At 44.8% G+C, this 21,659-nt stretch overlaps 1 protein-coding gene across 8 annotated transcripts in view; it reads right to left on the reverse strand.

Annotated features, from left to right (window-relative positions):
- The window catches only part of AUTS2 (activator of transcription and developmental regulator AUTS2), a 1,101,951-nt gene that overhangs the window by 11,697 nt on the left and 1,068,595 nt on the right, over positions 1-21,659 (reverse strand). For 3 of the 8 annotated variants that reach the window (XM_081053759.1, XM_081053755.1, XM_081053752.1), the window contains 8 exons: positions 15,928-16,399; positions 14,353-14,606; positions 13,044-13,285; positions 11,357-11,401; positions 8,320-8,415; positions 5,726-5,797; positions 4,509-4,538; positions 2,791-2,862 (listed from right to left, as the gene is read on the reverse strand). In XM_081053759.1, coding sequence (XP_080909885.1) covers positions 2,791-2,862; positions 4,509-4,538; positions 5,726-5,797; positions 8,320-8,415; positions 11,357-11,401; positions 13,044-13,285; positions 14,353-14,606; positions 15,928-16,399 — 1,283 coding nt within the window. The remainder of the gene's footprint in view (positions 1-2,790; positions 2,863-4,508; positions 4,539-5,725; positions 5,798-8,319; positions 8,416-11,356; positions 11,402-13,043; positions 13,286-14,352; positions 14,607-15,927; positions 16,400-21,659) is intronic. The other 5 variants (XM_081053756.1, XM_081053754.1, XM_081053758.1 and 2 more) reach the window with 4 other exon arrangements.

The following is a 21,659-nucleotide window of genomic DNA, read 5'->3' on the forward strand; positions in this document are numbered from 1 at the left end:
AAGCAGCTTATTTGCTGTAAAGGCCCATTTTAGCAAGTTTTTAAACGATAGTATTTTAGAGCTCATTTTATTAGGGATTCTGCATGAATAATCTGTGGAAATTAATTGTTTAACGACTCTTTGCCATAGTCTACTAGATCACAGTATACTATATCGCAAATTATAAAGAAATATTTGCACTACAAGCTAATTTTCAAATGATCATTGTACATATTAAAAGCAGACACCAGAAACTAAGTAGGGATATCAATTTAACTGCTAGGGGTCTTTTCTTTGCCTACTATCCCCAATTGCTTGAGCAGGAGGAGGTCAGTGCAGACCCGCAGACCACAAGAACCTCTCCGGCCATCAACTGCAGTCACGCATCTCGTTTACATACCCACCCTGAAGCTAACTGCGCAGCTCACCTGCCTCTAGGGCTGCAGGAATTGGCTCCTGATTGCTTCCTGACTCCTGACCCCAACGTCATTCTCGAGGGCTACAGCTCTCTCACACAGCATGCTTTCAGAGTTGCCCCACTTTTCTGATTCTCAACAGCCTTGTCTGAATCAGCTTTACAGCCCCTGGGACAAGCACCAACACCCACCCGGGCCTGCGGTCCAAAGTCTCGAGTTTCCCTTCCCTTGCCCCCACCTCTGCGCTCTCCAGCCCCCGATTCCTCACAGCCCTGAGCCTGTTTCTGAATCTCCCACTTCCAATCTCTTAGACTCATCTGATGCTCTCAGTCTATCTGGCTCCACCCCACCTCAAACTCCCTCATGTTTAGCTATAAATAAATCCTTGTCCCACTGTACAGTAAGTCAGAAGGTGGCGTCTGATCCTGCATGTGCGAGAACCAGGGACAAGTTGGCTATTCCCACCTTGCTGAAGGTCAGAACCCACTCATCCCTCACACCTAGGGAAAATGAAACCTCCCTGAGCACCTAAGTTGAAGCAAGGCCCCTTGGAAGCACACGGCAGGCTCATCATTTATGTACACAGAGCCTCACTAGTTAACTCTAGACAGCTAGATACCACAATATATGCGTGTCCTCTGAGCCTGGCACAGCAAGGCAGCAGGCTCTTTAAATAAATATTTGGTGAGTGACTCAAAGAATGAGTCAATGAACGTTAAAGGAAAAAGGGACAATGTAATTTCTGCTCAAATCTACAGGGAATACTGTCATGAGAGTCCCACTCTAATGGAAGAGCCAACCCCCAAAACAAAGCTCCTAATTCACTATAAATCTATAAAAATCTTTTGAATAGCTCCCTTAATTTGGTCCCCAAATTATTAGTGCTAATATTGCACGGTACACTGCACAGTTCCATTATCTACAACTTAGGTCCATGAAGCAAAATGGAGCTCGGGGATTACAAAGTTTGTTGGAAAGGGAAGAGGAACTGCTATCTCACGTGGAAGGTCTTCCTATTTGAATTGGGATAATGAAGGTTTTAGTCCTGGGAGACACTTTCATGGAAAAGTTGCCAAAGGAGCGTATACAGCATCCTTCATCACTTTTAACTAAAGAAATTACAAGAGGACGTGTCTTACCTACCGTTCCACTAAACACATCGTCCAGAACAGAAAGTGAATTGAACTGTCAAACTCTAGTTAGCTCTGCGAGGCACACACTTCCTCACTAAGGGTGGGAACTGTAAGGCTGGTAATTAAACTTTGCTGAACGATGAAGTAAAAGTGAGTAAAACTCACTGATGGGATGTTACGAGAAAGAGCAGCTATTTGGCACGAAAGCAGCTATCTTAGTGACCTCATGTGCTGAGGTTGGCTTTTTAACGTTTAACTAGGTTGGTTTTTAAAAAATCATTTAACCATGTTTTCAAAAAAACATTGCTCTCCTTTCCCTCCCCTTCTTTTATTATTCTCATAAAGAATCCCAAATGCTGTTTGGACCAAAAGCTTATTATTGAAAAAATGGATTAACTAAAGTTTTTTGGAATTACCTGACTGGTCATTTTCTCCCATTTTTTTAGGCACAGTTACACAGACTCTAAATACCCAGATTGTAAAATTTGGACTTTTTAGTTTCTGAGCTCTTCCCTATTGCATCATAAAGCCTGGTAAAGCAGGGAAGTATTCATCTATATGATGAAAGCAGATGAAAAAGGAAATCATCTGCGGAGGCTAAGGGAACTGGCTAGACGGTGGTTCTGACAAGTACTGATTGTATTCTAACGTCTGGTATGGGTCATCAGGAGGACTAATGAGCATGGAAAGGTCACTGCAAACCAAATACTGCTTCTACAAGAGTCATTTTTAATACTATGCATTGATAATGGAAGTGCCATAACATTATCTAGAGCATAAATTACTCGATCACTTTCCAAAGCCATAAAATGACAAGAATGCAACAATTCTTAGAGGAGAGAAAACTTTCATGTATGGCTCTTCCTGCTTGGCTCCACTCCACCTCAAACTCCCTCATGTTCGGCTATAAATAAATCCTTGTCCCACTGTACAATCCAGTCAGCAAGGAGGCATAGGGTCTACATACATATTCCCCCCAAACCTTTATTTTAGGAGTTAACTCATATTTAAGCTCTTTAGAGCAATAAGAGACAAAATCACTTCTTTTCTATAAAGGAAAAGAATACCAGGGAGTTATCAGTTTGCTTCTGTTTTGCTGGTGGCTTCCCCAGTTAATAGTATGATTTCCAAATAGCTTTCCCAAGAGACTTGACCCTCCTGCCAGTGGATCTTCAGAGTCTGTTTCGATGCCTCCTTTGCGGGGGGATCACACACCCTCGAGACCCGACCCCCAGGCGCCCGGAGGAGGGGGCGAGACTGACCTTGACTTTCTGCTGGTGCTGGTAGATCTGCCAAGCAATGTGAACATGCATAGCACACCACTTCCCTGGTTTCTGGGGCGAGAAAGAGCGACGTACGTCAGAAGGGAGGCCTTTCAGAGAAAACCGTCTTCAATTTCCCCAAAGCTTTCAGCAGATGTTTGGCTGCAGAGCCTTTTCTCATGAAACAGGAGTGCTTTGTACCCTCCAAGTGCCTCTGTCAGCAGCTCTGCAGAGCCCAGGCCTGAGGGAGCCACACTCAGGGCAGCTCTCCTCCCACGGGAGCCCGAACTGCCGGCTGCTCCTCAGAAAACCATACTTGACGAGGACCTCCCGGTTACCCAAGATAGACAGCAAAGCCCGAAGCCCACTTTGTGTCTCTTCTCTCTTTCTTTTCTGATGCCAGCTGGCAGATTTGGTAGAGTGGGAAGCCCTACTTAACAAATGCGGCCATGCTATAATACAATTCAGCTGTTCAGAAGAGCTCATTAGTGAATGTCTGTGAACCAGTTCAAAGCCAGCGAGGGTCCAGAACCTGTGTACCTCCCCCAACCCTGGGTTTTCTAAACCCCCAAAGCAAAAGAAAGACATTCCACATTTTTATGGAAGCCCAGTTCCCTATAAGAGCTTCACGAAGAGTCAGCTAACCATTTATGCTGGTGGGCATTGTTCACTTCTGATGAAACGAAAAAGGGAAAGAAACAAAGGAGGGAATTCATTCCTTCTTACTCTCTCGGCCTCTCTCTGGGAGTGTATCAATCCATGTCTCTCAAATTATTTCATGTCTTGCTTTGAGGGTGTAATGTCTTATCACCTGGAGGGCAGGGACCATCTCTTTCCATTTCATTTGTATTCTTGCTACATAATCTACCCGTAAGTCTCAAATGTATGCTCAATAACTACTGCCCCATTCCTACAATGGCAAAGGGCAGACACTTCTGATGTCTGTTAAGGAGCTGATTCTGAAATATAAACTTAAACCCAAGTCTGGGGTCAGTATTCTTTTCCTGTAATGAAATTATAAGTCATTGAAATCACCTAAGTGATGACATAATCCGCCTTTTTTCTGTTTTGAGAAACTGAGTTATCTGATTTTACATAGCAGAAATGGGATAAGTATAGCAGGAAGTCTACTATCCACCCAATCATCCATCTCCCACCTCTCCCAACCAAGTCTGTCAGCATTTATTCAGAGGTCATCTGCTGGCCACTTTCCAGACCTCTCAAGATGTTAACAAACCAGGACTTCTCTAGTAACCCTTTTCTGCACCAGAGAAGTAGGTCGAATGGCTGTGACCAATCCACATCACTCAGTGCAGAGTGAGGTAGCCACAAGTCACAATAAATACACCTAGGTATATATATATATTTTTCTAGATGCAAGAGAGACAGAAGTCAGTAAAACCCTAATTTCAGCATATAGCTTAATTCGTCCCTCCCCTTAAGTTCCCACTAGTCAAACCTTGTACCACAACTGCTATAAAGAGGCTCTGACTCAGTTGAATTTTATCTGTTAGCTTTACCTCAACAGCTTGGCTTCCTCCAACTCTCAAAGCAAAACAATTTAGGCCATTTTCAATCACACTACCTGAGAAACTCAACCCAACAAAAATGTTAGTCCGACGCTTTTGTGGCTTGTTTCCTCATAATGGATTTATATTTTTAACCCACAGGGAGTCAAACAGAGGTTGCAAAAACAGTTCTAAAAGAAGCTTTCTTACCCTTAACATAGGTCTGAAAGGATCTGTCAACTGTGAAGAGAAAATGACAACTTGGTTACATGCCTGTCACTCAAACAATTGCTCTAATTAACAAATTTGTAGTGCTTCATTAGGAGGGGAAATTAAAATGTTAGAATTTTACTTTTAAATGAAGCCCTTTTAGAGAATAATTAACCCATTTTCACACTATCAAAAGTGCCAAGTGTCCCCTCCCTCACTTCACAAGCCTTGATACATCTCCACTGACAAGCCCCCTGAACGAGTTCAGTCCATAGAGATTTGCCCTCTGGCAAGAGGATTTGCTCCCATTACACATCTGAGGAGTCCCGCTATCTGGAGCTGCCTTCCCAAACCCCACAGCGTGGGTCTAAGGGAGAACGGCCACCAGCCCACAGGCGTGTCAGGCTGGATGCTAGGGTACAGCGCAGAGGTGTCCTTTCCAGACACACAGTAGAACTAGGCTGTCTACCGACGCCCATAACGTGATGACTGCATGCTACTTAGAGGGTTAGACATTGCAAATAAGTTCACTACACATCATAAACATACTTACATAGTTGAGTCATTTTAAACTTCTACCTAACTCTGGTCATCAATTTCTGACTGCCCTTACCCAGGGAAAAAGACAATATTGTAAAAGGCAATCATTTTTCACATTTACTACAAAGATGAATGTAAATAATAATCAATGAGACAAGGTTATACCGATCGTGTGACTTTCAATTCTTTTTTGAGTAGATGGAGGTATACATTATGAATAAGTACCGTAACCAAAGCATGATGGGTATTTTATTTAGCTCTGAGGCACAGAAAGATTCCTACCACAATGAAAGCAGAATAGCTGTACAGCTCAGACTTCCTGACCCCAGGGAAGTGGGGGAAGTCCTGACTTCCAGGAAGAAAAGCTCTCTGCTTTTCCATTGGAAACATTTTGCAGCTACATCGTTCCCGTGAGAGAAACCTCAGGAGCTGTAGACAAAGGTGGGTTGAGCAGAAACCACCAAGTCTACAGTGTGGATTCCTGACCACAAGCCCTTCACTCCTCTGTCCTTCCCCTTGGGTCCTGTGGCCACAGTCGCGCACAAGAGACTTCCTTCTCTAAGAATAAGTGGCACTTTCTTCCACCAATAGAAGGAACAGCTGAAACAGCAGCTGTCTCAGATGAGCTTCGGGAGGCGCCTCCCCGGCGTTACCTGAGAGCAGCCTGACTCACGTACCCTTGGGTCCTTCTGGAGCAGCGTGTGTGGGACCGTCCCAGGTCGGGCGGCAACATCGATAGGGTTGGACGTCTACAAGTTAATCAGACCACAGCTTAGGGAGCATAAAACATGTGACACGAAAGCAGGACCTTTCTTTTATTCTAAATTACAGAAGCCAATGTCTTTTCTGTTGGTTTCATTCTGAAATGCAGGAGTTAACATGCATTTTTCTCAGTGATCACACGTGCTCTTCAGCAGGACCTGCTCCCTGTTTTCTCCAGGGATCCTGGCCAGAGACTGCCCTCTGTGGCAATGGCATCTAAAACAAGAGAGGCAGACCTGCCACATCTCATTGTAGTAAAAAGCACAAGACCAAAGAAAGCCAACATGTGCCCGCGCTGCCCTGAAATCCATCTTCTCTGAGGTGCCCCAGCCTGTCACTGTTTTCTGCTTCATCACCAAGTGTCCCAGGAAGCCCTTAAGTGAAAAACATCGGCATCTGCTCCATCAGGTGCTTCTCCTCAGAGTAGCTGAAAGTGTTTAACAGACAATAAGCTAATTCTAAATTTTAACTGGCAGACAATACCCAGGAATTACACGCAGTAATCTCTCATTAGCAGTGGTGGAGATGCGACAAGAGAACCTAATTTAGGGAGCACACAGATCTCCTATTAAATGATTTCTAAAGTAATTCTGCTTCATCTTTCCTATTCTCACACAATTCTTAAGCCTCCTTAATAACACTAACCTTATCTGTAGGCTTTTGTCCTTTGAATTACCCACAACAGCAACAAAAGCCTACTTCGGGCACAAGCAGTCACTTTCTAGTGAGTGAAGGATTCAGCGACTTTTTTCACCAGGTATTTTATTTAAGAAATCACAACCTTTAGGAATCCCCTCACACCAGGGAGTTAACTTGTGGGGAAAATGAGCTCAGGTCTAGGCATAAAGCTTGCCTAAATGGAGAAGAAAAAAAGAAAAGAAAAGAAAAGAAAAGAAAGAAAGAAGAGAGAGAGAGAGAGAGAGAGAGAGAGAGAGAGAGAGAGAGAGAGAGAGAGAGAGAGAGAGAGAAAGAAAGAAAGAAAGAAAGAAAGAAAGAAAGAAAGAAAGAAAGAAAAAGAAAGAAAAGCAATCAGCTGCTGTACAGCTAACAATGAAGCTGGAGTTGTTAACAGCCTGATTTGCATACATATGAAGAACTCCACTAATGAACTGCAATCTACATATTCAATCAGTAAGACGGCCTGGAAAGGCCTATTTCAACACCAGGAGAGACACTTTCTTGCCCAGATGTAGTTTTCTGTGTGATTGGATAATTGTGAGTGAGGGAAATAGTCTAATTTATTAAATGACCTACCAGTCTGTTTGGGGATGCAGGAGAGATTTGTTGCAACCTAGAGGGGACAGACCAGGGTCTGAGGGAGTAGTAAGAGCAGCTGGGGGAGGAGGGAGGGAAGGAGTTTAAAAATCACATCCTTTCATCTCAAAATAGGAGGTGTTTCACATGGCCATCGTGAAAGCCCCATGTATATATATAACTTGGCCTATAAACTGCAATGCCATGCAGGTAAATGTGAGTTCTAAGGTGTAGCCATCCACCCCCTAATGCTTTTTAATTTCTTTTCCTATTTCTAGTATTAAGGCAGCATGCCTTTAGAAATGTAATATGTGCTCATCCTGGGGGACTCTGGCCCAAAATTGGTGTTTTAACTTAGCAATGAGATGGAAAATAAAAAAAGAAAACCAAAAATCATACACAGCAAAATGTCCTGCTTTAAAATCTGAGAATGGTTATTAACATGAGAAGTACATTTCGCTTCTCTGTATTAGGGTGAAGTAGGGGCTGTAGCAGACTTAATCACAAAAAGGTAGTGTTCTGAGAATTCTTGCATAATGGTGACCCTCAGAGGTAACTGGGGCCAAGTCACTGACTAGGTAGAAAAGAATGTCGTATTATAAAAGGTGAAAGTTAACTTCACAATGGGATATTAGCAAGTGATGACAGAGCCTTGACCTTGGCAAGTATGAGCATGGGTGAGAGGTGGGGGCATTGACAGAGGGAGAAAAGGGTGCAGAAAAATGTGGGGTCCTCCATCTGCAGGGAGGCCCTATTTGTAGACACTTGAGGCGGAGGGGGAAATGAGGGAGGACGAAGAGAAGCATCTTCCCTTTCCATAATTAGAAGGATACAGTTTTAGTTTGGAACTTTTTTCCCTCCTTCCGTTAAAATCAATAAAAGCTCAGCTTTGCATCTTCTCTAAAATTACATACCTCAAGGACAATTTGGTACAATATATTTGACCCTGCACAGCATTCCTGGCTGGAAGATGATGTCTACAACACTGGTGGAAAAATCTACATAGATTCTGATATTTCAAGGAGCCCAGGAAATCCTGGCTCAAATGAGATTACATGGGTGGTGCAAATTAAAAAATTAATTTTGGCTGAGGTTTAAAACTAGGTGGACTAGAAAAAAATATGCTCAGTCTAATCCTAGTGGTCACTTTGCATTGGAAAAATTACAGGCGAGAGCATGCAGAACCCACTCGCCCACCTAGCCTGAGGCTCCACTTACAAACACGCATGTGTGTTTCCACTGTAAGGTTTCTTACCTTCGGCTGAAATGCTCCTTGTAGTGAACCAAAAGGGCCAGTGGGTGGAATCATTGGGGGGATGCCGGATACTGCAGGAGGATAGGAATGGAAGAGCTGTGGCCAAAGATGGAGAGGGGAAAAAAGCTTTTAGTGGGAGGCAAATGAGATACTCCAATTCCCTTCCCATAGAAAGACATTCACATTAGCAAGCCAAGTAATCTCAGTGTGATGCTATTAGTCAGAAAGCCATGATGAAATGATCACACAGATGTGCCATGAATGCTTAACTTAAAAACTTAAAAGTAGTTCAGAATCAATCAGCCAACAAATGACGTCCCAGATGAGGACATCATTACAAGGGGAGCTTTTCTAATTATTAATTGGTAAATCAGATAAAAGTCCTAAACGGTTGGAAATTTTAATGCATATCAAAAACAGGAGGGGTGCTGGGCCAAATAAGATGCCTAGAAAATAAGAAGTTAATTAGAAAAAGAAAAAAATTTTAAAAAAAAAAGGAAGAAGAAGCAAGTCTTTATGAGTTCCAGGATTTTATACCATTAAAACTCAATTAGTACGTTTAGATTTTTAATAGTTTGAAGAACTGAGAAAATATTCACAATCCTTGCTTCATTAAATTGTTCATGAAGTGGCAGTTCCAGAGGACAATTTAATTGTCTCATCTAAAATGGTGACAAGTATGTGTGGAAGGGTAAAACAATGACTCGTTATATACTTTCCGCGGAGCTGCCCATTTTTCTGTAAGATGGATAAGCTCATTGGAGATTATCCAAGCCAAGCCCTTGACACGGCAGTCTGACCACTCAGTGAAGGGAGAAGAATGATTCTGAATTAAGAATATGAACTTTCTTCAATTGATATGTTTACAGAGGACACAATGGAGGAAAGAAGTATATGACAGTAGTGAAGACAATGCAACACAGCTTTTCCTCCTAAAAACTTAGTATTCCTGAGAGTCCACTGCTCTGGTTCTATCCGCTTTGCTCAAACCCCCATACAGATATTTAAATAACGTCCCACCCATATGGTTGCATGATATGTCAAAAATATAATGATAACTCAAGCTTTTCCTAATAATGCAATTATGTTAGCTATTTCTAGGTAATGACTGAAACCCACATTTCACAATCCTGTTTTCAGAGCACGTTTTTTTTTCCTGTTGGTCTTTATTTCATTTTGCTCCCTTCAATGATGCAGCAAAGTTTTTTCAGACTAATTGATATTGAACTAAATCCACTTAAACAGTGATTGCAAGCCAAGTGCCCTCATTTAAAACTACTTTTAAGTCTAAAATTGTGTTTTAGATACTTGAGTGCATTGCATCTTAATTCCCCTTATAATGTCCTAATCCCCAAAGCAGGGAGACTAAGTGCTTCATGTATTATCTGCTATAACTAATAATATGAAATAATTCTCCCTCAGTACACTGTATGAAGCAGAGTAATTAAATACATGCCATACTAAAACACACTCAAATTTCTATTACTCTGCCTCCAGGTGGGTATTTTTCCTTTAATGTTTTCAATAAAAAACTGGATGTTCTCACCATCTTCCTTTTGCCTGATTCTGTTACTGACCCTCTTAGAATATAGCTAACTAGTCCCCCTTATTTTCCATTTTCAATCTAGAACTCTCTGTGCAATCTGCATATAAAAAGGCACTGCATTTGGTCCTAGGAAGTAAATCTGAGTCACCTGTTGAGTACGCTAAACTTTCTCTAAAATGATTTTGTGAGCTGGTCCTTAATTTAAATTAGCAAGACATAGACAAAGGGCAAAAATTTGATGATTCTTAAGACGGTGTCACTCATGGGACAGACCCAAAGAGGAAACCCACAGGTCTACTGGATTTTCCTATCTATTTAAGCAACGCTTTTTATCATAGTACCGACTGAGCAGACCTGTACGGGAACAAGGTGGGGGCCCCAGCACTCAAACACACTTTCCTCATCCCTTTCCAAAGAGATCTTCCGCATGGTACTTCTGAATGTCTCTAGAGTAATTCTTCATTGATTTCTAGTATTTTCTAGTCCGGACTTCTCAGCTACACTCAGGACTAACACAGCGTCTAAGTATGTAGTTCTAAGTATGAATGAATTCAGTCTTGGCTGATCTGTTAAGCAGACGTCTGTTCAAATGATAACACTATCCAAAAATCAATGCAAAAATAGTTAAGTATGGTGAATCAACAGGGCTACAAGCAATTATTAATCTTCTTTCCTTTCTGATTTCATTTAAAAAATATAAATAAACCACTGAGCAAAGAAACTTGCAAAATTTCAAGTAAAAAATGATGCAGTATTCACTCCATAATCAAAATATCATGGTAAGATTTCAATGTTTTTGTATAGAAAGAATTCCTTGTTTTATGAGGACTGTACATAAAATTTAAGTTGGCACCAATTTAAGTTCCAGACCATACTCTTAAAATTGCGTAAAACAAGTATTTTTTTTTAAATAAAAAGTGAGTTTAAAGAGAAAAAAAATCATACATTTTAATTTTAAGACCTTCTTTTACTTAAATATCTTTATTTTCAGTTGTAGCAAGCTCAGGAGAATGATACCAGCCAGGTGGAAGAGGGTTCTGCATTTTGTCCAGAGGAAATGAAAACCTGCTTTTTGAAGAGTTATGAATAAAAAAGATAAGAGACTTCCTACTTGGAAGAAATCACTCAAATCGAATCCCAGGAATTCTGTGGTAATGACATTTTAAGTGATGACTGAAATCTGTGATTTCAGATTCTCCTGAAGCTGATTCAACAGCAGACACCCCACTTTGGAGGACAGACGCCTGGCTTTCACTGAAGTTCAATTTAGCTTTCAAGTCTTAGGAGGGCTTCTGATTTTTTGATTCAGAAGATGATACTGCATCTTTACCAAAAGCAAACGTCACAAAAGCAAGCATCCAAAGTGACGAGAAGCAATGGGAATTCTTGCAAAGGTGATTAAGGAAAGCTGCTAGTCATGTGGTCTGTGGCGAAAGCACACAAAATGGAAAAGCAGTTACATTGAATGTGTAGCATGGTAAGAAGACTCACACTGTGCCGGTAGAATGGGTCAACTTTTGTAGGGTATTTGTCAAACTGTAAAGGGATCAAAGCAAAAGCTAGTTACTCAGAGAATCTACATTTCTGTCCACTGTGTCAGTGGCGGTTGCCCCTCAGCAAGCTTCTGAGCGTTATGCTGCCATCAGCCTCCACAACCTCATCGTATGTGAAACCATTCGGGGCTCCTGAGTCCCTCTGACAAGAAACCAACAGAAATGGAAAAAGAAAGTGCAAACCCACAAGGTGCACTTAGGTCCTGGCTGCACCATTGTGTCTCTTTCTACTCTATATTTAGAGATTGGCACCAATGCAACGTTTAAACTGGAGAAAAGGGGCAATTATTTAGATAAATCAGGGAGAAGTCAGCATTTGGTCTGATTTACCCAGAGAATTCCCTCCATTTTCCTCTTCAATTTGGTAGAAGAAGTGTATATTCAGCTGTCTTCTGAAACACACCCCAATACAAAGCAATCTGGGTGAGGTCTTACAGCCCTTCCTTTGAACAAAGACTACACCATCGTTTCCTCTACATAATGCCATCATCTGGGTGCTGTAACTCCCCTCCGTTCGATTTAACACATTTGTGAAACACCTCACTCAGGCTGGCATCAACTCTTTCCAAACACAACAGGCTCTTAAAAATATAACTGTCGAGAAGTACAGTTCCTCCAGAGAGAAAGAGACAGGACTTACTATGGGAAAACATTTTAGTCCCAAGGCCTCATCTCTAATCTTCTATATAAAACGTACAAAATAAACTTTAAAATATATGTATATTTAAAAAACTCAGTCGAACAAAATGGGGGAGGCAGAGGGAATAAAGGAAGCAAAGTTTGGTGAAGGGAATGCCTCTTAAAACCACAGAATTCAAATCTTTTCTCACAGTGCCTGCCTGCCTTCACTGCCTTAAAAATCAAGTATTTCCTTTATTATTAAAACTGGAGTAAGGAAACCGCTCTAACACTCACTGCTGTGGACAGGGCTCCATCTCAGGACACTGAGCACCCCAGTACGGCACTAGTCACCACAGATCCTAAGTTAAGAATGTCCTCAGTGGTTCTCCTGGCACGTGCTGGTCCCCCGTCAAGACCAAGACCCTGCTTACCGCCAGTGGGACCTCTCCCCACAGGCCGGGCTCTGTCCCTGCAGGGTGTGTGGCTCCCTGACTACTTGCTGACAGGGCACACCGTCAGACTGGAGTGCCGTCTTAGGAAATACAAGAAATGAAGAGAAACCACCTGCACAGACAGGGGCCCAAGGCAGTCCCAGGGTCCTGACAGCTCTCCCCTGCCGCAGCCTCTTCCTGACACAGGTATTCTGTGGGTACTGGGTGCAAAGTACTGACAGACAGGTTTTTATATCTGGTGGTTGTAAGCCCCCAGCATGTTCAAGAAAACAGAACGACCCTTGAAGTAACGTTGACTACCGACACTGGATATGACTGTTGGGAGTGCACGTAGCATAAGATGCGCTGTTTACAAGACATAACAGTTCAGGAGAAAGCTCCTGCGTGAGGCCTGTTAGTGCCGCTGGAACAGGGTTCCCTCCCTTCTTTGCAGTAAAGAGGGAGAGGCCCCCAGGAGCCCCTGATGGCTATGACCCAACGCTGTTCTGTCCCAGCAGCCCGTCCCAGCCCCCCGTGCTGCACAGAAAAGAGGCGTGCTCTACTCATCCTCACATTTCTGCCTGGGGTACGCACCATGGGAGGTGCTGGCGTCGGCATGATGGCGGTGGGTGGGATGGTGTGGGGGAATGGCGTGAAAGTGTGCTGGTGCGTGTGCTGGTGCGTGTGCTGGTGCTGGTGCTGGTGCTGGTGGAACTCGGTGCGCAGGTAGGGTGGGGGGCCCAGGGAAGCCCCGCGGTCAGCGCTCTGGGATGCCAAGAACCGAGTGTTCAATTCCTGTCGCAGGATGTCTTGCTCTGGAAAAGAAGGAAGGGAGAGGGTAACACCTTCTCTCCTAATGGTGTTTCCTCTAGGGATCAGGACCGAGGGCGCAGGAGACGGGCACAGGGGTCAAATGGGGCCCTTAGCTGGCAGGGGACGACCCACCAGGGGGTGATGAGAAGGCCCAGTCACAGCCTCAGCCTCCTGCTCTCGGCCAGCCTCTTGGCGCCTGAGGACACAGGTCTGTCAGTGTGGCGTGCTGACAGACACCCAGCAAACGTCGGAGGTCGGGTTTCAGCTCCCTGCCTGCCAGCTGAGTGACCCTGGCTAATCACCCATCTGTGTCTCCACTTCCTCATGTGTTACCGGGGGACAATACTGCCTACCTAATGGGTTTATTCTAAGGGTTAAAGGAATTACCATTTGTACGTGCTGAAGAAAGGGACTGCCATACTTATTAATAAATGTCAGCTGTCAACATGGCGGAGCCCCCACGCCCTCTTCAAGGGTAAATCTGCTTGACAGCTCTCTGTCCTACTGGCCTAACATGGCTACAGTGCATCCCCAACTGGGCCAGCTGCCTTGACTAACCGGTGAGGAGAAAAGGACGTGATACCTAACCCTGGGCCTGTGCTTAGGGTTCTGGGATGTACTGCACAACAACTGCGCCTGCCCCTCTCAAGAAGTGAGGGTCCTGAACTGAAAGAAACCCCTAAACCAGGCTGCAGTCTGAGTTTCTGGAATGAAACAGACAGGGGCCTGGGAAAGCTTCTGTCCTCTAATGGGAGCCCAGGCGACAGGGCACATACGCTCCGCGTTTTACCACTTTCTCAGTGGTGAACTTAGTCGGAAAAACCACATCACTTCAAACAAACAGGTTCTTTGGGGCGGTGTCCCGTCCACCTGGCGTGTGCTAGGTTGCTACAGGTGCTGGTACATTTTTTTGCAGAACCTGAGCCCATAAAAGATTGATTACAATATATCCAATACAGCAGAAAATTGTAAATAGGTAAAACCTAGCAATCAGGGACAAGAGACAGGAGGTGGGACCACGGGCCAGGGAGAGCATTAGCCGGGGAGGCAGCCGGTGCCTTCGTCCTACCTGAGTAAGTGCCCCCGGCCGGATGTCCGGGGACCTGCAGACTCCCCGATGTCAGTGGTGGTGGAGGAGGCAGAGCAGTGGGAGGGGCAAACATATTGGGGTGATGGGAGTGTGCGGGGGGCTGCAGGGTAGGCGTGAAGCTGTGCAGGGGGCTGTGGGTGGGCAGTGAGAGGGGGAACGGGGAGGCTGAGGGGTGATGGGGGACGTGCGGAGGGGCCGGCTGGGTCTTCGCTGGAGTGCTGCTTCTGCTGCTGCTGTCGCAGGACCGACACAAGAAACAGAAAAATAAACAAAGAGGTAAGCAATTAATTTTCTTAATAAAAACAGAACGAAAGAAAATCCTGTCTCTCTGCCCAAAGCCCTCCTCTTGTTCTTCCTTATCACAGAGCTTCTCTGTGCCTGACCCGCACCACAGCCCCTCTCCTCTTGGCACCACTGCTGCACACACAGCGAATGGACATCTGTGTCCAGACAGCTGATTCCGCTGCTCAGGCCTGCTCTGCCCTCTGTGGGCAGGTTCTCAGCTCTGTCCCGACAGAGTCCCACGCCTTCCCATTCTCCACCAGCCACGTTTCCTGTAAAGCGATACAATTAACAAGGGGACAAAGACGCAGGACCTGCGTTCACCCTGTCTGTCCACTACCTTGGAAACGAAGAAGCGCAGAGAAGAGGTGAGCCAGGGAGCTTGGGTTCCCTGTCATCTCTACATTCTGGAGGTCACAGAAATGGCTTGGGTCTGGCCCTTGGAGAAGGCCACCCCCCAAACAGGCTGCCCCCTCACCTGTCACAGGCAGGAAAAAGCAAGTCCCTGAACTGCCACAGTCACCAGGTTGTCACAAGGAAAACAACAGTGAAGACACAAAGCCCCACTGATGGGAGGTGTTAGAATTACAACCCCAGGGACAACCAAGGGGGACCGACACGTGGCCCTGCACCTGTGTTTCTGTCTGCCCTTCCTCGGCAGCTCTCCTGTGCACTACTTTTTAAACTTTCCTTTGTAATTTGGCAAAACAAGACCAAAGAGGGCCTGGCTGTCCATGCATGAACTTCTCTTATCTACACCCAGATTGCTTCTTCTCTACGTCTGTGACCCAACTAGGAGGAAGGAAATCACGATGAAAAACCTCAAACCAGAATACTCCTGGGTCCCAATCGTCCGCCTCTGCAGTTGCAGAAAGATGCGGCTTCTTCAAAAAGCCCTCCCCGCCAGAGGCAAACCGCCCTGCTCTAGAATCTCAACACTTGGTGGTGTCCGCTGTACCTCAGGACTGTTCCCTGCCCCTCGCCAGCGGTGGGGCTCCCGGGCACAGCGCCCGCAGCTCTCTCTCAAGCATTCTCCTCCGCCTGCCTGCGCTCCCTCGGTGGGTGTCTTCCTTCCTTACAGCGTCCTCACCACCCGACCCAACCTGTCCTCTCCCAAGACACCCGAGTCTCACCTGACGGCCCCTTCTGTCTCTGCCACACGGAGAACGCAATGACGTTTTCCACAAGGAAACTGCAGTCTTCTGGAGAACCCTTTACCCAGTCCTACCTGCCCCCCAAAGAAGATGGCAGAAGAAGAGCAGGTGGGCTCACCTTAGGCTGTTGAGGCTTAAGCTGCTGCTGTTGTAGGCTGACAAGGGCTGGGAGAGGCTGTGAGATGAGGGGTGGCCCTGCCCGGGCGGGAGGCTCTGATGGAGCAGCTGGGTGGGGGACTGTGGCCGCGGGGGCCTCTGCGCCTGAGGCGGGGGCGCGGGCTGCAGCGGGGCCTCAGGGGGCGCCTGCGGCGGCTGTGTGCTTGGACGTGGGGGCTGTGGCGGGGCCTCTGTGCACTGCACCAGGTCCTGGGCCGGAGAAGGCGCCTGGGGCGGGGGCTCCACCTGGGGCTGGGGCAGCGGCGGCAGGGCCTGAGGGCAGGGCTCTTTTAGCACCACGGGCTCGAAGAGGGGCTCTTTGCCACAGTCCTGGCTCTTCTCCTGGCTTCTCTCTAGACCCGATACCTTGGGGACAATCGGCCCTGCATCCTGGCTGTCATGTTCAGGGAGCGTGCCAACGCCTAACTCCGGATCTGTGGGGGGAAGCAAAGAGAAAACCACAGGCAATGACATGCGAGGGTGATGCGGGAGGGGAAGCCACCTCCACGGACACACCACACAGTCCCAAGACTCGGCCTCGAGCGAGTCCCATCCCCTCTGCCGTCCAGACTTCACCCTGTGCAGAGATGGACACAGGGGAGGAAGATGGCGGTCGCCTGTTCCCCTCCTACAGCTGTGTCCGAGGGGAGAAAGGGAATGAGCAGGGGAGCCCACCTTCCAGAAAGCAGTCTAGGCACCCGAGAGTGGGCAAATGAACGTTTTCCTTAATCCTAATAAAGCCTTTTATGGAGCAAATTAAGAAACAATAGCTGACAAGTTGATTTTTCCCTTTTAAAACAAATACAGTTCTTGAACATATACAAGAGAAGTGCTTTCAATAGCAAATGAAGTAATTATTTAACCACACACAGATGTTTCTTCTGGGCCTTGTTGACTCCCTCCCCCTTTTCCATTTTGACGAACGAGACACACTTGACACTCAGACACATAATTTTTGTTTCCAAGTGCTAGACTTCCGGTCAAACGTTAAGCCTGATGCTCGCCAACTCACCCCAGCAGCATCTGAGATCAAAGGTGCAAACAAGAATTTAGATCAAGATTACTGTCAGCTACACGAGCTAGGGCATTTAAAGGACGCCCCTAAACCACGCGCAGGGTCGTCCGCATGCGAGGACAGGGGTGCGATGCTGCGCGTCAGACCACGCCTGGGTACAATGTTTCCGTAGAGTTCTACCGTCAGGAAAGACATGTGGGGAGTAGATGCCCCTGAATGAATTTAAAAGGTATTCAGACCTCCAAGGGTGAAAAGATCCATGCCACGTCTAGGGGTAGTGGTTATCTGATTACCTCCTCAATTCAATCCCATAAGATTGTCTAAAACACAATGAAAGACAAATACGGCATTAAATATAAAGAAACCGCCCTATTTATCAGTAAGTACCTACATAAACCTCTGTGGGAAAAATTACCTCCCCACATTTTTGTGCAAAAAGATGCACCCTTTTCTTTTACTACTGCACAGCGTTTAAACAGGAAGGAAAGAAATCCCGACATTCTCTTACATGAGGGTGTGTCTCCGGCATTCCTAAATGAACTACTTTGTGCGTGAACTTTCTCTTCCTATCTCAATGCATCAAGTGTGAAGAATGCAGTGTCCTCACCGGTCCTGCTAATCCCATGTACTTGTGTGTACACACTTGTAATGTTCCTTCCCTGGAATCTGAATCAAAGTAATCCCTTCATTCTAATGTTCTTTTGGTAAAACAGATCAAACCTGTAACATACATAAAAACAAAAACCCGAGGCTTTACTAACAAAGCACATTTCTGCTGATATGAACTGGGCTATCTTCAGTCCCCTGACCAGCCTGGGACACTTTTGCCAACACGAGGCAAAGAAGCCCCTCTTCACAGGTTGCAGGTGCGAGAGGACCAAGCACCCAGCAGGGCCCTGGTGAAAAGTAACGCCAGACTTCTGACATCCTCTGTGCATATATTTCTATCCAGTGCTATTGAGAACCTTTCTAGGAAGATGTTTGCTTACGATAAACTGAAATTTTATGACTTCTCAAAACTAAGTTTCCAACTTGAGGGCTGAACGAGAGCATCAAGTCCGCTGATGTGGACAGACCCCATTCAGCCAGAAGAAGAGCTCCTGAATCACAAAGAAAGACTGTCTGTATCAGCAGACTCCCATATCCAGGGGTGCTGGCTCTGCTTCTCCGTCTCTCTGTTTTTTCCTATCATTTTCACAAAATTTACCATAACAAGGAACTATATGAGTTTCCTGAAAGTCACAGGCTGTATACATTGCAGGCTGGTCAGTTAGGCCTCGGGCAGAACCTTAGCAGCACAAAAGAGAGTGTTTCCGTTTCCCTCGATGAGAAGGTCCACATGCACCAGCAGGACCCTTCCCGCTCTGACAGCTCAGTTAGGATTATTATGCCTGCTGCAATATGGACACCACTGTCCTCCGCACTGCTTTGTCCGCTCTGCACTGGGATGGCACACAATAAATACACCAATAGTTTCTATCTCATTAAGTCTAACTTCAAATTCATAACCTCCCCCCAAAAATCAATGTCCAGACAAAGTTTCTCTCTGACACGAAAGAAAGTTTCCTTTTCCAAGGGACACCTCCCAAAGGATAGCATATGATTTTACTTACTCCGGTAAGGAAGCACACGAGGAAAACATAGATAAGTGCTTTGCACATCTAGTTCGGCTAGATCTTTCTCTCTTCTTTTTTTTTCTCGCCTTATTCTCTATTTAATGAGCCTCTAAAATTTGGACAACACAGTCAAGTTTTCAGGCGGCACCATGCAGGCTTGGGCTCGCTTCCCAAAGCTCCGTCAAGGCCAGGGGAGTGTGCCTTCCTGTCTCCTCCGTTGCCCCACAGTCTCAATACCAACCTAAACAGAGCCACAGCAACCGTGGGCCGAGCCTGTGGCATCGGTGTGATCACAACAGTCAGCGAGGTACCCCAACCTCTCCAGCAAACCCTGCAAATTTCTATGAAACAGTCTGTGATAAATGATAGAGAACCTAGAGGGCACCAAACTCTGGAACAAGACCAGAACCAGGGAGGCCATCCCAGCACTTCTCAAACTGGAATGTGCACACGAACCGACTAAAGATCTAATTCAAATGCAGCTTTGGATTCACTGGCCCTGGGTGGGGGGAGAGAGGGTGCAGGGTCTGTCTTTCTGAGAACTTCCCGTGTTGCGCTGATGCTTGGACCATTCTGTGAGCAGCAAGGCTCTTACCAATCCTTTCTGACCAGATGGAGAAGCAGCCCAGGGCAGCTGCTGCCTACAGGTCACTTGGCTGTTGAATAAATCAGATGATTTCAGTCCTGGTGCTGACTCTGATACCACTAAGTGCCTTTCCTCAGATTTACATGATGCTGCCCCCAAGAAGCAAAAATCCCAAAACAAAGCAGGAAATGGTAACTCCAGGATCCAGTTAAAATATTTACGTACAACCAGTGTGAAGTTAGGAAAGCTACAGAGTTGCTGCAATGCTGCCCTTCACCTGAGCCCGAAAGTTCTAGTCAATCCATCACTGTTGTGATGCTGCCACCTGAGAGCCGGAGAGCTGACTAGTGTGTATGGAGGCGGGTAGGAGCTTTGCGGGCTCAACAGCTGTACGGCTCCCCACTTACATGAATCTCTGGAGGCACAGGTTAGGCATCATGCATTCTTGTGGCCAATCGGTAATGCATTTCCTCTTCCTTTTAATTATTCAATGAATGTATCTTCCCAGTTAAGCTTTTCCATCTGGATAGTCAATTTATTTTACCGCTTCTCCACAATTGGCAAGAACACACTTTAAAAAGTCATTTTGTATTGCTCTGTGTGCTCTGATTTTGCCAAAAAGGATGAAATTTGCTGAGGTTGAAAGAAATAAAAATGTGCAAATGGACTAATCTTATTTAGAAGTTCTATTCATTACACTTTGAGGTTTAAAAAACTCTCTTCTTGTGATTATAAAAATACCACATCATGCTTATAATAAAAGGCATGCAATTAAAAATTGCACTGCAAACTATGTAGCAGAAAGGGTGAATTAATTGCATGGAAATTATACCTCAATAAACTTGACTCCAACACAATACATTTTTTAAAAACTTAAGGACAGGTTAGGAAAAATGTTTGATTTTGATACAAATTTGGTACAAGTTATTTTGGGAAAATGGGCCCTTTTGTACTTTACTAATAGAATGTAAACTCTACAACTTCTGTGAGGGCAGTTTGGCAACTTTTAGCCAAAAAACGAACGGCATGTTGTTTCCTAGGCATGGTGTGTAAGGATTTGGTTTGTAGACACCATGAAACAACATCATGGTTTCAACTGCAAGTTTGGAAACAACTGTAATCATTAGGGGACTGGTTACATACATGCAAATTTGGTACGCGCCTATCATGGAAATACTGCATGTAGTTATAAAATGAATGAGGAATTCTATCTGATAATGTATAGTATATGCTAGCTTTTATGAAAAACAGGACAAAACATATTCATTTTTACTAAATGCATACAGAAGCTCTGGAAGAATACCCAAGAAACCAACAGCAGTGGTTACCTGTTTGGGGGCGCAGGGAGTCGTGAGAACTAGACAGACAGAGAACAGGGGTGGGGGGCTTACTGTGTACATACACATATATTTACATTTTTGAATCATGCAATCTATTAAAATTTTTATAAGAAAATTGACCTTACATTTAAAAATAGTCTGAGCAAGACAGAAATAAAAAGAAAAGCAAACAAAAATGGGAATTTAAACTGTGGTATGACTATAGCCGTGGAGAGTATATTTTATATAAAACAAGAAAATATAATGTGCAAGTTTCAAATAACGAACGATTATGAACAAACATAAATGACTAAAATTGACTTAAAAATAAATCTGATCATAAAAGTAAACCGAAAACCAACTCAATAATGAACACCTCACACCCCAAAACAGGTACCAGGGCATATGGTGTTATAGATAATGTGGACTACACCTGTAAGAAACAAATTGTTCCTGTCATTTACAATGAAAACCAACAGCAAACATACAACCAAAGAGGCAAAAGTATTATTTACAAAAAAATATAATTATCTAGCTAGGAAATAGAGACAACTAGCTGAAAAAAATATTAGAACTAGTAAGAGCTCAGTAAGGTATCCAAATAAAGTAAAACCACAAACATCAGCAACAGAGAATAGAAAATAAAATTTAAAAAAGGATCCCCTTTACAATAACAAAAATCACGTAATACTTGGGAATGAATGTAAAAATATTACAGGGCCTACACATTTTCAGAAATGTATCCTCAAAAATGCTTAGAGAAGTCCTACATTCAAGGTGTTTTGTGATGCAAAAAAAAGAGAAACAGGTCAAAGCCTCATAAGTGGTGGTTCTCCTTAGAGGATGGGGGAGGGGAAGCGTTCAAAAATCTGTGGGAGTGCGTTTGGTGATCACAGTGAGCACAGGGCACTGGTGGCTCTGGGGGATACGAGACGTGCTGCAATGTGAGGGTCAACACCACACACCATCTCGGTTCACCCTCTACAGACTCACTGGACATGGGTGCAGCTGAAACTCCCAGAACCTAAATCTGTTTCTGCATATTAACAACATTTTGGGGGCGTGGTTTTAATACCCATTGACTTTTCCAAGTACCGTACATGATGTCTGTTGTGCACAACCAGGAGTTGTTCACCATTTGGGAAAATCATGACAGCA

The sequence above is a fragment of the Rhinolophus hipposideros genome (assembly GCF_964194185.1).
Source record: "Rhinolophus hipposideros genome assembly, chromosome: 7".
NCBI classification, from domain to species: domain Eukaryota; kingdom Metazoa; phylum Chordata; class Mammalia; order Chiroptera; family Rhinolophidae; genus Rhinolophus; species Rhinolophus hipposideros.